Source organism: Struthio camelus, chromosome 12, assembly GCF_040807025.1.
Source record: "Struthio camelus isolate bStrCam1 chromosome 12, bStrCam1.hap1, whole genome shotgun sequence".
NCBI classification, from domain to species: domain Eukaryota; kingdom Metazoa; phylum Chordata; class Aves; order Struthioniformes; family Struthionidae; genus Struthio; species Struthio camelus.
This window is the reverse complement of record NC_090953.1, coordinates 21,948,524-21,961,777: the sequence shown is the minus strand read 5'-3', so window position 1 is coordinate 21,961,777 and position 13,254 is coordinate 21,948,524. Positions and strand designations below refer to the sequence as shown.

Genomic DNA, 13,254 nt, shown 5'->3' with positions numbered 1-13,254 from the left:
TGAAACTGAAATTCTGTATATAATGACTGACATTTAAAAAAAAATAGAAAAGAAATACTTGAAATGGCTATCACATTCTCTGTGGCCATTCAGTGAAACACTTACACGTGTTTAAATTTATGCTTAGGTAAAACCCTCAGATGTGTTTGGGATGTTTGCCTATCTTTACTAGATTTTAAGCCTTTCCTCCTTTCACTATATGCTATGTAGAGTTACAAGTAGACCAGAGGATGCATTGAGACAGCTCTGTAGACCATCTTTGATTTTTTTTTTTAATATAAACTGAAGTCTTCTTCCATGTTAATTTTTACAAAGATGATGATAAACTCCAAAGACCAGAATTACCTCTTTGTTCCTTAAAGAAGGCAACTTAAAGAAGGGAACTGTGGGTGTATGATCAACAGAACATAGCCCTACAGTATTGTAAAGATACATTATTGAAACAATTTTTTAGAAACATTCCATCTTTCCAACACAGTGCACTTAAGAACTTCATGCTAAACCAGATGGAAATGCAATACACCCTTATGTGCATGAAAATCTGTGAAATGTTAGCTAGTGTATCCATTAGAAGTTTGATATTCTGTAGCTTACATCATGACCAAAACACATTTGTACTCACATGAATTGCCATCAAAGCTTTCCTGTTCACCTTTAACTTCATGATTCGTTGCTGTTGCTCTTGCTGAAATGCCAGACTTAACCCTGACCAGACTTTTGCTCTGCCAGAAACAATAGCAGGTATTGTGTTAAGTTGATCTACCCCATCAGTTTCCTCTGTAGCTGCCTTCAAGGCTCAGTGCAGGATGTTTTTATTCAGGTCAGTTCACCTTTGACCATTATATCTGTTTTCTTCATTAGCTCTTCATTTTTAGATTATATTTTCCTTTGTTGTTCTTTTTGACAGTGATTATTTCTTTGTGGGCCAGTGGACCAGAAACAGTCTCTGGCAATATGATGACAGGTGCTATTTAATTTAAATATTACTTTCATCGTGTAGTATACCGATAGTTTTATCGTTTGCTCCACAGCAGCAGCTGAGAGTTGCTGGAGAACAAAAAAAAAAATTAAAAATCTAAAAATGAACATACAGAGATGTTGCTTCATTTTGCATTTAATGGTCCAATAAATTGTTGCAGTACATATCATTCAGATACATAAACAACAAATTAAATTATTTCAGGGCATCTAGCTTGTGTGTGTCACTTTCCACATTTGTTCCATCTGTTCATGTGTCAGTAACAGTCCTGACATATGTTAACTTTTTTTTTAAAAAATGCCAAATGACTGGTGCTGGATCCAGAACACCTGTATATTTATATCTCTTCCTCTTGTCTCCTCCTCTTTCCGTTCTCTAACATTCCACAAATGTGAAGTATCAAAAGAGAAGAGGTTTGAAGGCTGTCGTCCATCTTTTTACTATAAAGATTCCTTTTGCTAGTAACAACCGAGAGTGAGATTGTCACTTTAAAACAGTCTCATGACAAACAGTTATCAGTGGTATCTGTATGTATGCTAAGCATATTAGTGCAAGAAAGCAAAGTCAGTCCGTTACTACTTCTTAGTACAGACACCAGCGAGTTTCCTTATTAGAAGTGTGAAATAATTCAGGTTGGAAAGGAGGTGTCTAGTCCAGCCTCCTGCTCAAAGCAAGCTCAGCTGCGAGATCAGACCAGGTTGTTCAGGGCTTTCTCCAGGCTGATCTCAAAAACCCCCAGCGGTGGAGGCCGCACAGCCTCCCTAGGCAAGCTGTTCCAGGGCTTGATTGCCCTAAGGAACAGGTTTTTCCTTACATCCTTTTGTTTCAATTTGTGTTTGTCGTCTCTTCTCCTCCTGCCATGCACCACTGTAAAGAGCCTGCCTCTGCCCTGATGCCCACCTCGTAGGTAGTGGTAGGCCACAGTGCCATTTCCTCCCTAGCCATCTCTCCACTGGGCTGAAGAAGTCCAGTTCTCTCGGCTTCCCCTCACAGGGCAAGCGCTCTAGCCCCCGACTGTCTTGTGGTGGCCCTTTGCTGAACTTGCTCCAGTTTATCCATGTCTTTCTTGTACTGGGAGGCCTAAAACTGGACACAGTGTTCCATATAGTTACTTCCCTTGCTCCATGACTGCGCTCCTGTTCATGCAGCTCAGCATGCTCTTGGCTGCCTTTGCTGCCAGGGTGCCTAGCTGGCTTGTGCAGCTTGCTGTCTGCCAAGACCCCCAGGGTCTTTTCAGCACAGCTGCGCTCCAGCTGCTCAGTCCTCAGTCTGTAGTGTTGTAAGCGGTTATTCCTTCCCAGGTGCAGGGCTCCACATTTGCACCCAGTTAATATCATAAGGCTCCTGATGGCCCATCCTCCAGCCTATCTAGGTTTTCCTGAAAGGCAGCTTTGCCCTCAAGCATGTTGGCTTTTCCCTCCAGTTAGGTGTCATCTGCAAACTAGATAAGAGTGCTTATTCCAGCTTTTCTCCACCAGCCAGCATTTGAGAATAAAGACAAGCTACACCCTGAGAGCAAAATATTTCCTTTTAACAGTCTAAGACTGGGCATAGTATCCTGGAATAATTCACAATTCAGTGTGAAGAAGCACTACAGTGAGAAACAGACAAATGTTTTTCTCTCTTAAATCATGATTTCTTTTAATGTAGATTATTATTTGAAAGATTAAGCTAAATGAAGTCTGCAGTACCTGATATCACAGTCCCACTTGTGCTGAAAAACAGCCACTGAAGTTACTGGAAATGAGGAGGACTGTTGATTTAACAATAGAGCTTATTGGAAGTTTTGTCTCAACAAAGATTGCCATTTCTCACAGAAAAATCTGGTACTGTAAGATTTTCATAGTTGTCACTTGTTCTTTCTGAATACTGGTCTTCAGAAGTGCCAATGATCTTCTAAGGAGAAGTGCCTTACGTGCTTTAGGGGGTTATCTACAGAAAACAAATCTATTATTTATAATATCAGCATTATATTATATATACTTATAGATTATATAGTTATATCATGCTGTTATACATACAAGTGTATTGTTACATATATTATATATCTTTTTAATAAAACAGTTATCACTGATGTGTTCTGCATGTGTATAATAGGAAATTAACAATATTAGAAAAAAATTCTAGTACATACAACTTGTTTAAATTTGTATTAAAATATATACATCACTTCACTGTTTTCCCACTTAAAAGATTTGTGGAGAGCTAATGTAAACTTAAAAGCAGCTAGTAGCTGGACTCAACTCCTATAGTACTCCCATATTAAGACTACAGCTGATATAGATCAGAGTAATTTAAGCATTATTACCATGCAGCTTCTGATGGGATTTTATTGGCCAAAAAAGGGGAGGAAAACTAATGTTCTTTTACAGGCGCAAGCAGCTCACCCCCTTTTGATCTACTTGCGCTCAGATCACAAACCTCACAGTAAGGATTCTATATTGAAAGAAAAACAGTATTGTTCTTGAAACACTTCGCTGTTTTGCAGCTCACGAGACCATGAGTTGGTGAACTTTTGAGCTTTCTGATGATGGCAGTAGTGGGATACAGCTCATTAACTGGGCAAGCTACTACGAATGCTTTCACAGCTATGCTCTGGCCAGTAAGAAAAAAAAGAACTACTCAAATACACTGTAAACTTTGTAGAACACTTACATGAATCCAATGTCTGGCTGGGTTATTACTTAATTATTGTTGGGTCCTACCTTCAAAGCCTTTGACAATTTGGCTTTTTCATGGGAGTATGTTAAAGAAGTAGAAAGACAAGGGCAGTGTCAATCACTCTTTCCACTGGAGACTCCCTTCTTCCTTCTATGCTCTTCCTTATAAAGCACAGAATGAGCTACCTAGTTGGGACACTTTCCCCTCTTTCAGGCAGTTTGAGGTGCGTTTTACTCTAACGCTGATGGAAGACTACTGTCTGCTTGATAGATAGCAGAGACATATCTCAAAAATGAAATTTCAATTTAATTAGACTACTAGCAGATAATCCCATTCCTGAAAATACTATCCTCTGCTTTTTCAGTACACAAATATTTGAGTTCTGTCTGGGGTCAGAATGAGATGTTACCTCTTTTGGTGTTAAAAAAAAGTTTAGGAATTCATAGCGCAGTAAAAGCCCGTTTTTGAACAAAGCTGCTAGGTACAGCCTAATCTAAATGAGCCACACAGTGTATTTTTGAAATAATCATGTCACTGAAGGGATCTTATTTGGGGGAGGGGGGGTGGAGAGCTTATATAGACATTAATTAAGACTGTTCAGATAGCAAAGAACCACAAAACAAAAACAAATCTTTGTTCAGTGCATTCTTTTTGTCTGCCTGTGCTTATTAAGACTTCAAATTATCTTTTGGAGATGCTGCATCTCATGGATGCTTGGAATAGCTGGCTGTTAGAAGTATGCAAGAAATAAGTGACAGAAAGAATTCACTGTTGAAGGTACACGTGCGTTACTCCCCATGGGTTCTTTTAAAGATAAATCTAATAAGTCTTTTATTCAGAAAACTTTTCCCAGCCTCCAATACAGCCACATAGTTAGCACATGGTATTTTTGCTAAAGAACTGAACTCATCAGCTATCTTTAATGCAGTTTTGTGTCTCAAGGAGTCCCTGATCTGCCCAGAAATCCACTAACAGTTCCAGCAATAGAAAAAAATACATTATTTCCCCTAACGTTGAAGGGCTCAGGAAGCACTAAAGGCTGAATTTTCCTGTGTGGCTCACTTTAACCTAGGGTTTCTCCCCCACAGAGCAGTAACCCGTTACGTCCCTCATACTTGCGGCATTCAGCAGAACACACACATACACATAGAGTTCATGCTTGATAGGCCCAGTTCAGCAAAGTACTTGAACACACTGTCAACTTAGTGATTTCCATGGGACTAGAATATGGCTAATTCTAAACATGTGATTTAAATCCTTTCCTGAACTGAGGCCCTTGTTAACAGAATCAGAATATGAAGATAAAGATGCACAGAACTTTCAAGTAATTGAAGAGGCTGCAGTGTACGTGGGTGACAATTTTAATGTACATACTGTAATCTTTCAAGCAATATATTTTTATTAATTTCAGTTCAGATAACAACCATTTAGGAAAAAGGGTAAACAATGGAGGATCTTAACAGAGACATCTGAAATTCTTTCAAAGAACTGACAGAGCAAAACAGTTACATTTTCAATTTCAGATTAAAGTCTTCTCAAACTTGATGCAAGAAGTAATCTTTCAAACAGCTTCCAAGATAATGCAACAAACATTTGAGCATGCATAGAATTGCATTCCTAAATTCTATGGGCATATGTTACAACCTTATCTTAAAATAAGACATTGGCACTGGAAAATGTTGGGTAGCTGCACAAATGATCCCTTGTATTGCAAGTACCAGTTCAGTGTTCAGATAGAAACAAATTAGTATAAGGTTTAGCAAGAATTAATACTATAGATTTTCTTTTTCCTTCCAATGTATCAGCATATTTTTCCAATGAGGTAGAGTCCAGTTTATTCTTTTTAGGACTTTGATTTGTTATACATATTTAAACTTCCGATAAGAGTGAAACGCTCCAGAGAAAAACATTTACATATAAATATATGACGGCCTCACGATTTACTTACCAGTCTTTTAAAACGATTTTGAATGTTGTCAGGAACATTCTAAACATTATCTTTAACCCCAAATCGCAATGCTTATCAGAACTTAAATACAGAATAGAATTATACATACACGCACGCATCCTCTTGGATTGTTTTTAGGAAGTGTGTGCCCTTCTCTGTTGGAACACACACCTCCAGCTTCACTCTCCTCCCCACTTCTTTGAGTATGTGGGCAACTTAACGTTTGGGGGGAAAAAAACAAAACTAACCACACAGTAGTCCCATAGCCGTCCCCTAATCCTCTTATTCTCTGCAGTCAGTTTATAATTTATATAGTTTGCCAGATTCCCCCAAGGAGTTTTCTGCTGGATCAATGGTTTAATAATCTCATTAAAAGGTTCAACATTTCAATATAGACCAGTAGCAGCACCAGAGAGATGGAGGGATACGTACCTGGCAATGGAAAGAAGGAAAGGAGATACGAAATCTCCTTTTGGCAGCAGCAAAATCCAGTTATTTTGGCAGTTCAAGGGACCACAACCTAATTAAATCTGGTAAAGTCTGAAGGTCAGGTTATATATCCTATTTATACACTACTGTATGTATCTCCTATTCTCTGTTTTAAGAGCTATTAGATATTATGTAGTTTTGTGGCACGTTCTGAAAAAAGAGAAAGTAAATTTAAAAGGACTGCTTGCTCTAATAAAATAGATCTTTTAATCAGTTTCTTGGCTGCAGCCTATTATTTTTATGATGCAATTTATATAAATTGCATTATGTGAATGTTTTGCATTCAACTATAAATTGCAGTACTGGCAATTCTAGAAAAATATGCACATGATTCTGTGAGCGTAATGGGGTGTTACCCTAGTCCATACTTGGCCTCTGTGTGTGTTTGTCTTTTTTGCAACCTCACCCACATTGCACTGTATGATCCTGCAAATTTGAAGCTTTAGCAGTACATTAGAATCCAGATCTTGGCTGCTGAAAATATGCCTCTGCAGGATGATTTGTCTGTTGCGGAGAAAACAAACAAAAACTCCTGGATTTTAATTCTGAATTGAATCATGCTGGTTTGTGTCTTGGTGCCACATGCTATCTTAATTGTGCTTGGCTGTGTACACAAAGCAAGCAAAGTTGCATATCTGTGAGACAGCCCAAGAGCAGAACAGCCTTTGGGTGGGGACCTTGCTGTTACAGCCTCGCAGGGAGGCAAACAAACATCGCAGGGAACTGCCATTTCAGATTTTCTTGTATGGACAGGACACAAAGAACTAGAGAAGCCATTTAAGGCTCCATGAAAAACAGAACGGTCTGCTTATACAGTAAGTACAAGTGTTTTAACTTTTGAAATGGACATCTATAGAAAGTTTCTTTTGTACTATTAAAGACTGAAGTGTAGGCAATTATTTCTAGTAAAGTCGATTGATTTTATTTGATCATTTAATAGTTAAAAGTCATTTAATTGAGGAAGAACTTTCAGATAGGTGGTACAGGGAGAATAAACACTCCAACTCTTTTTAAAGGTTGAAAGAAATAAGGTTTCTTTTACTGCTCTGCATTTCTCCATTTCTTCCAATATAGGAGAGTTTGCCTAAATTTTTAAGTTTATTTTTGAGTTCCAAAAATAGCATTATATTTCTAAATATAATTAAGAAATAAAAAAGCAAACATTGAAGGTAAGAACTTCCATAGTAGACCTGCTGAGTGACCTATTTCCTCTAATAAACGTTGACTACACAACTGAATGCCATACCAGGTACACAAAAATATAGTGATGGTGGATGGTTATAGAGTTGGCATGTCCATAGGATAAGTTTTTTAATCTCTGTCAAGTGAAGATTGATTTCTGTCCAGAGTTCCTATTCTGTATTTTTTAAATAATTGTCCAAGTCTAGACCTTGCTAAGTTCTGTTAAGTTCTTTGTTAAATCTAGATTACTAATTTCACGTGACATCCAGACACGAGAAACACTCAAGTGAAACACACACGCTCTCTTCATGAAATTATAAATGAGGAAGTTCTCGTCTGTGAAATGCAAAAATTCTACCATCAAGATCTTACCTGAGTGTATAATTATGTCAGTCTGAGGATTGGCTGTCTATATGCACTGATTTTAAAGGCACAAATGACAATCTAATTAGCTAGCCAGAAATATAATGTAGATTTCCTAAAGCATGCGGTATTACAATTTGGAATTACCATGGCACAGTTTTTCCAAGTTTCTCATCTTTTAAACATGTATTAGTGCAAATTTGTTTTTAATCTGTAGCAGTGCTCTTAGGTTCACCGAACTTGACAGTACACTTGAATGTTTGCCATTAGCTGTGAATTAATGAAACTTTCATGAAATATAACAGTATACTGCTGTAAAAGTGCCTTAACAGCAACACTGGAAGAGGCATTCAAATACGTATTGAGTCAGAACGGAGGCGGGCAAGGAAATCAATAGGATTAATAACGACATGCTAAATTTAAATGTTTGTCTTCAGGTGCTGTTTTAGAAGAATAGCCTCTGACACCAAGAATAAAAGTTGTTGTCAGAATAATATGCGAACAGGTAATTTCTTTCAAGTGTTTTTGCTCAGGGGGGTGTGTGTGTGAAATTCATTGAAAGTGCATTGGTTTCAACAGCTGTCATTGGGGACATCACAACTACTCCACAGAGCCGTCTTCACTTACTAGTCAACACCAGTCAGTGCTACAAGTTCTCTAAAGAGAGTTTGCTTTGGTCAGTCCTAATATCTCTCAGCTTTTGGGATTGATTAGCATTCAGTCCAAAGTTGCTTGTAAGTCAGGAAGCATGAAGCAGTCCCTTTATCTTCTGTCAACATTCCCCCCTTCCTTTTTTCGTTTTAGCAGACTTCAAGCTTAGGCAGTCTATAGTAGTTTAAGCCTCTGGACAAGGCTAGACAGCTGAGTCAACATATGGAGTATCAGGGCCAGTTTGGCTCTTTGAGGGTTGAGGTGGTGTTGAAGTTTTGTTTGTTTGTTTGCTTTTTAAAGAAAGGATACTCAGGTTACAAAAGTTTAACTGAGAACAGACAAAATAGTGCAAGGGCAGGGTTTTGTGCATGTTCTCAAAAAGAATACCTGGAAAAAAATCAGGGTATTTAGAGGCTGCTATTACCTCTGCCAATTTTAACTATTCATAGTCTAATGTTATCAGAAACAATCTTGTTTCATTCCCCAGGTTCTCTCCACCCCCAGCAAAAGCTGACCATTTTTTAAAAATAACATTTAATCTCTCAAATAGAAGGATATATCAAAATATATACATGACGTGAAGCAGCATTTCTACAGTGATATTAATTGAATCTTTCTTGTTTTTAAATTACCCATTGTCACTTGACTAGGTAAACTTTTCTATCTATCTTGATTATACTAGTCAATGTAGTATACATTTGACTTTCTAATCTAAAAATGCAGTTGTATGCTTAAAGTGATATATTAATTTAACTCATGAAAAAAATCATAACACATTATCTCTAAAACAAATACAGATTTCCCTATCAAACAGGCCTAATAGAATCAAAATAAAAACAGAGAGCAATTCTGGTTACGTCAGCTTATCTTGGCAGCAGATTAGAGCATCTACAACATAAGCTTTACTCTGAAGAGTCAGGCTTCCCTGATGCTAATGCAATTGAGTTTTTCCTTGTATTGAACCCCTTCTGATACTGCATTATATTCTTCAGTATCATTGACTGTACATTTAAAGGGATAAGCTGTTGCTTTCATACACTCCTGCCTATAGACCTATAGGTTTCAAATTTGCTCCAAGCTACTGCATTTAAGTAAAGTAGCTTTGGATTACAGTAATAGTGTTGAATAATTCCAAAACCCACTACTAACTAGTAGTTAATAAATTGTTTTTAGTGTTACAGCATCCTGAATCTTCATTTTTTCTCTATTTCATAAGAATGTTGTCTACTCTATATTCTAATGCTCTGGTACTTTTAATAAGTAGTAGCAAATGACTAATGCTCAGAATAGAATTACTGAAAAACACAACTGGATAGGTGATGGGGCACCTGACCGGCATTAACATTCAGAGGTTCCTTCAAATATCCCGTTATTGGTGAAATTAAGGTTATCATTTTTCCTTTAGCATTCTAAGGAAAGATGTCTAGCTCTAGAAAGAAATAACATACAGCACAGAGAAATTTCCTGTAATTACAGTCTAAAGGGCTTTGAAGGCTTCCTAGGCGCTTTTTGTTCTCTTTCTCACCTTTCCCTAATAGGCTAAGCCAGAGTGCCTGAGGCATTTTGCAAAATAGAGAAATAGGTGGACTGCAGAGCTAGTCCTTAATATGCAAATTGCACCATAATTGAGATAATCTTGCAGATCTCAGAACATTTGTGAGGATAACTGGGGCATCTAGTTTTCTTTGATGCTATACTGCTATTCCAGTATGAGACAGGGAGCCAGCTACTTCTGCATAAATATGAAAAGGTGTCAACGGTACAGCAGGAGTTCAGGAGAGTTAAGAAGTTCATGTTAATTCTCATGAAAATTTCTCTGAAGCCTTTCCATGACCTGCCTAAAGGCATTTTTCTGTGGAGCCTACCTTCTATCAGCTGACCCTTCTATCTGGTATGACTTCAGCAATACTTAGCTCCCTCAGATGTTTAAGGGAGTTTGAGAGCAGGTCATTGTTGATAGATTCGCCATGTTTACCTTTTCTCTTGCTTCTTATAATTGGATCGAAATCCTGATACACTGTGTGTGCATTCCATATCCTCTCTTTTCATTTAATGAAGGACATGGCCTTCAATCTAATTACACTGTTACAGAAGTTTCATTGTATTTGAATAGACTAAAATTAAGTAATTTATAGTCCATGTATTAAAAGCCTACTTGTTTTTTCTATTGCTATTGTATTCCTATTGAAAATATAGTTACCCATGCAAAATAATTTTTAAAGACTTTTAATAGTGAACTTGCAGTATTGATTTACCAGTAGGCAAGCACATAAAGCTTCAGAGTTAAAATAAATTCCTGTTTAACTTTTAACAAGGTAGGGCTGAACATTTTTCTGTTGTTCCACATCCTGTGCCAATGCACCAAGGTCAAATGTGAATAGTCTTTCCAGGCTTACTTCTTCCCTCTAGCTCCCTTATTTATCTGCACAGGTGCAAAGAGGTCCAACTATCTTGTGAATCCCAGCCCTTTCATAACATGAACATAAAACTGAATTCCTATTGAACTCTGGTATAGCTGCCTTCATCTTAAAGTGATAGAACCGACACTCCTATGTTGATGTCATGTCGATATGCCATCATGGAAATGCAAGAATGTATGAAAAAAACTGTGAGAGTGAAATGACTAGCCCAGTCATTTCACAAATGAGATAGCCCAGTGGATAGCAGGATGCACAATGCTTCTGTTGCACAGGGTTAAGAGTAGCTAAGCTTTCCTAGTACTCTTAGGAGTGTCATGCCTACTTTTTACCCAGAGCCTATAGAAGCTCCCTCTGCTATAGGATGTCCTACAGCCACACTTCCTCACATTATCTGTAGGAATAAAGGGAAACACCAACTTTTTTTCCTGAAGAACAAATAACAGTGAATTTCTTAATTTTTTAAACATTATTTTGTACAGAGCATATCTTCTATACATAAGTAGTGAGACAGCTGAATTCTTATTTTCAGAACTTCAAGAAGAAATAACAGTTGAAAACTACACCTAAGGTGTGAGGTAACACAATTTACAGGCTTGTGATGTCAGAAGACTGTTCTATTTTTCTTTTGACTGAGATAGTGGTTTAATAAGATTGAAGATATATATAAATACAAAAGAATCAGTTACTGACATATTAAACATACCCTAAATATATGCAATCCAACTTTCAAAATTAGACTTCTTTCTAAAATGGTGAAATTTTGCATTTAGCTATTCTATTCAAGCATAAAAATGGACAAATGCTTTATGAATGCCAGCATCAGTATCCTGGACTAGATGTTTTATTAGAATGCCTTATTGGTTTAACATTAACAATTCATAGAAGCCTATTGCAAAAAAACAAAAACAAAAAAACCTGTTGGAAATTACATTGTAATAGACAGTTTTCTGCATCAGTGATATTTAACAGGTTAGTTTCTCAGTTGATTGGGACAGAACTGGTGGTGTCTAGTTGGGCAATTATCCAGTTCTTGTTATATCCCGGTACACACTCAGAATACTCCGGTCCACAGCTGGGAATATTGTGGGGTTATCTAAACTGACTCCGATTCTCTCACAGAAGCTAGCTAAGCTAAAGACAGCTTATGCCACAGGAACAGTACAAACCAGACTTCATATAGGTAAGCCTGTGAATCACTGTATTCAGTATGATCTGTGGTCACGGAAGAAATAATGCAATGGAGAATTCAAAAGTTCCTCTAACTGAGAAATAAATTGTTTGCATTTGTTCATATAATTTCAGTTCTTGATATCTGGTATGGTGATACATTTTTTTTCCCCTCCCCTCTCTCTCTTTTTTTTTTTTTTCCTCTTTTTTAAATACAGGCACATAAAACAATTACATAAGATAGAGAGTGCTATATACTGCTGGCCTGGAAAGCAAGACCAATTGCTTATTTGTTCATATATTTTTTAGAAAGCACTACTTCCTCTCCCTCCAGTGTAATTTAAGATTTCCTTTTACTGATGAAAGTATGCAAGTGTCTGTTTTCCTCTGTGTTTGTTTCGGCTTTATTTTTAGATCATGAAGAACTCTGTGGCACCAGTTATGGATCTTTTTGTCTAAATGGAGGGATTTGTTATATGATTCCTACTGTATCCAGTCCATTCTGCAGGTCAGCAAAACTAGAATTTGTGTTTATTGGACAGAGGCTGTTCAAAGACTATTTCTCCATGTTGCTTAAGAAATTACTGTTAAAATATTGTGTGAAGAAATGCATATTACCTAAGGCTGTCCCAAATTCAGTAATTCATGCTAAGATTATTAATCTAGCTCACAGAGAGAAGGCAATATTAGAAAAAATAAACATGTATACTTGAGCAAAAGTGTCTATTTGACAGATGTAACTGTACTCAGTGATGTATGCATTCAGCATGATATCTATATTTAGAGCCATATTTCCTCCCTTCATTACACTACAGAAAGGAACAAAATACCCTTTGCCTCATGGAGAACAGACAATAGCAAAGGCATTCAGGAAGGCAAAGTACATTCCCTGTTTTTCTTCTGGATGAGTTATATTGCAAAAATTTTTTATAACATAGAAATGGCGTGACCTGAACAAAATGAGAAGGCACTAAAAGGAATATAATCTTTTCTTGGTGGGAGGGGGAGACAACACACACTATTCAAGACTTATTTTGTTCTCTGGATCTCACCAAAACACTCAGAGGGCAGCTTTAAAATGGCAGCCAAAGTCTACTTGCTAAAGAAATATGAAGGCAGCCTATGCAGACACTTCTTACACCATTAGTTTATGGGAACATTTTCCCTTTTGGAGCCCATGGAACAGACTATAGATAAAGAAACAGTTCCTATTTTTCGCATGTGGATCCCTTTCATGAATAGATATAACCCTAACCTTTTATTCTATTACTTACAAAGACATAAGAAGATATCTGATTAAATTCTCATTTTTCTTGATTTTGCATTTACTAATTTGGAATGATTGTTCATCAAGATAAGTTACGGTTAATGTAATGGATTTACTTAATACACAA

At 37.0% G+C, this 13,254-nt stretch overlaps 1 protein-coding gene across 5 annotated transcripts in view; it reads left to right on the top strand.

Annotated features, from left to right (window-relative positions):
* The window catches only part of NRG4 (neuregulin 4), a 38,229-nt gene that overhangs the window by 3,089 nt on the left and 21,886 nt on the right, over window positions 1-13,254 (top strand). For 2 of the 5 annotated variants that reach the window (XM_068958297.1, XM_068958298.1), the window contains exons 2-3: window positions 8,060-8,127; window positions 12,275-12,368. In XM_068958297.1, the coding sequence (XP_068814398.1) occupies window positions 8,118-8,127; window positions 12,275-12,368 (104 nt within the window). In that variant the 5' untranslated portion in view covers window positions 8,060-8,117. Of the gene's footprint in view, window positions 1-6,737; window positions 6,893-7,967; window positions 8,128-12,274; window positions 12,369-13,254 lie in introns of those variants that run through there. The other 3 variants (XM_009681552.2, XR_011143712.1, XM_068958296.1) reach the window with 3 other exon arrangements.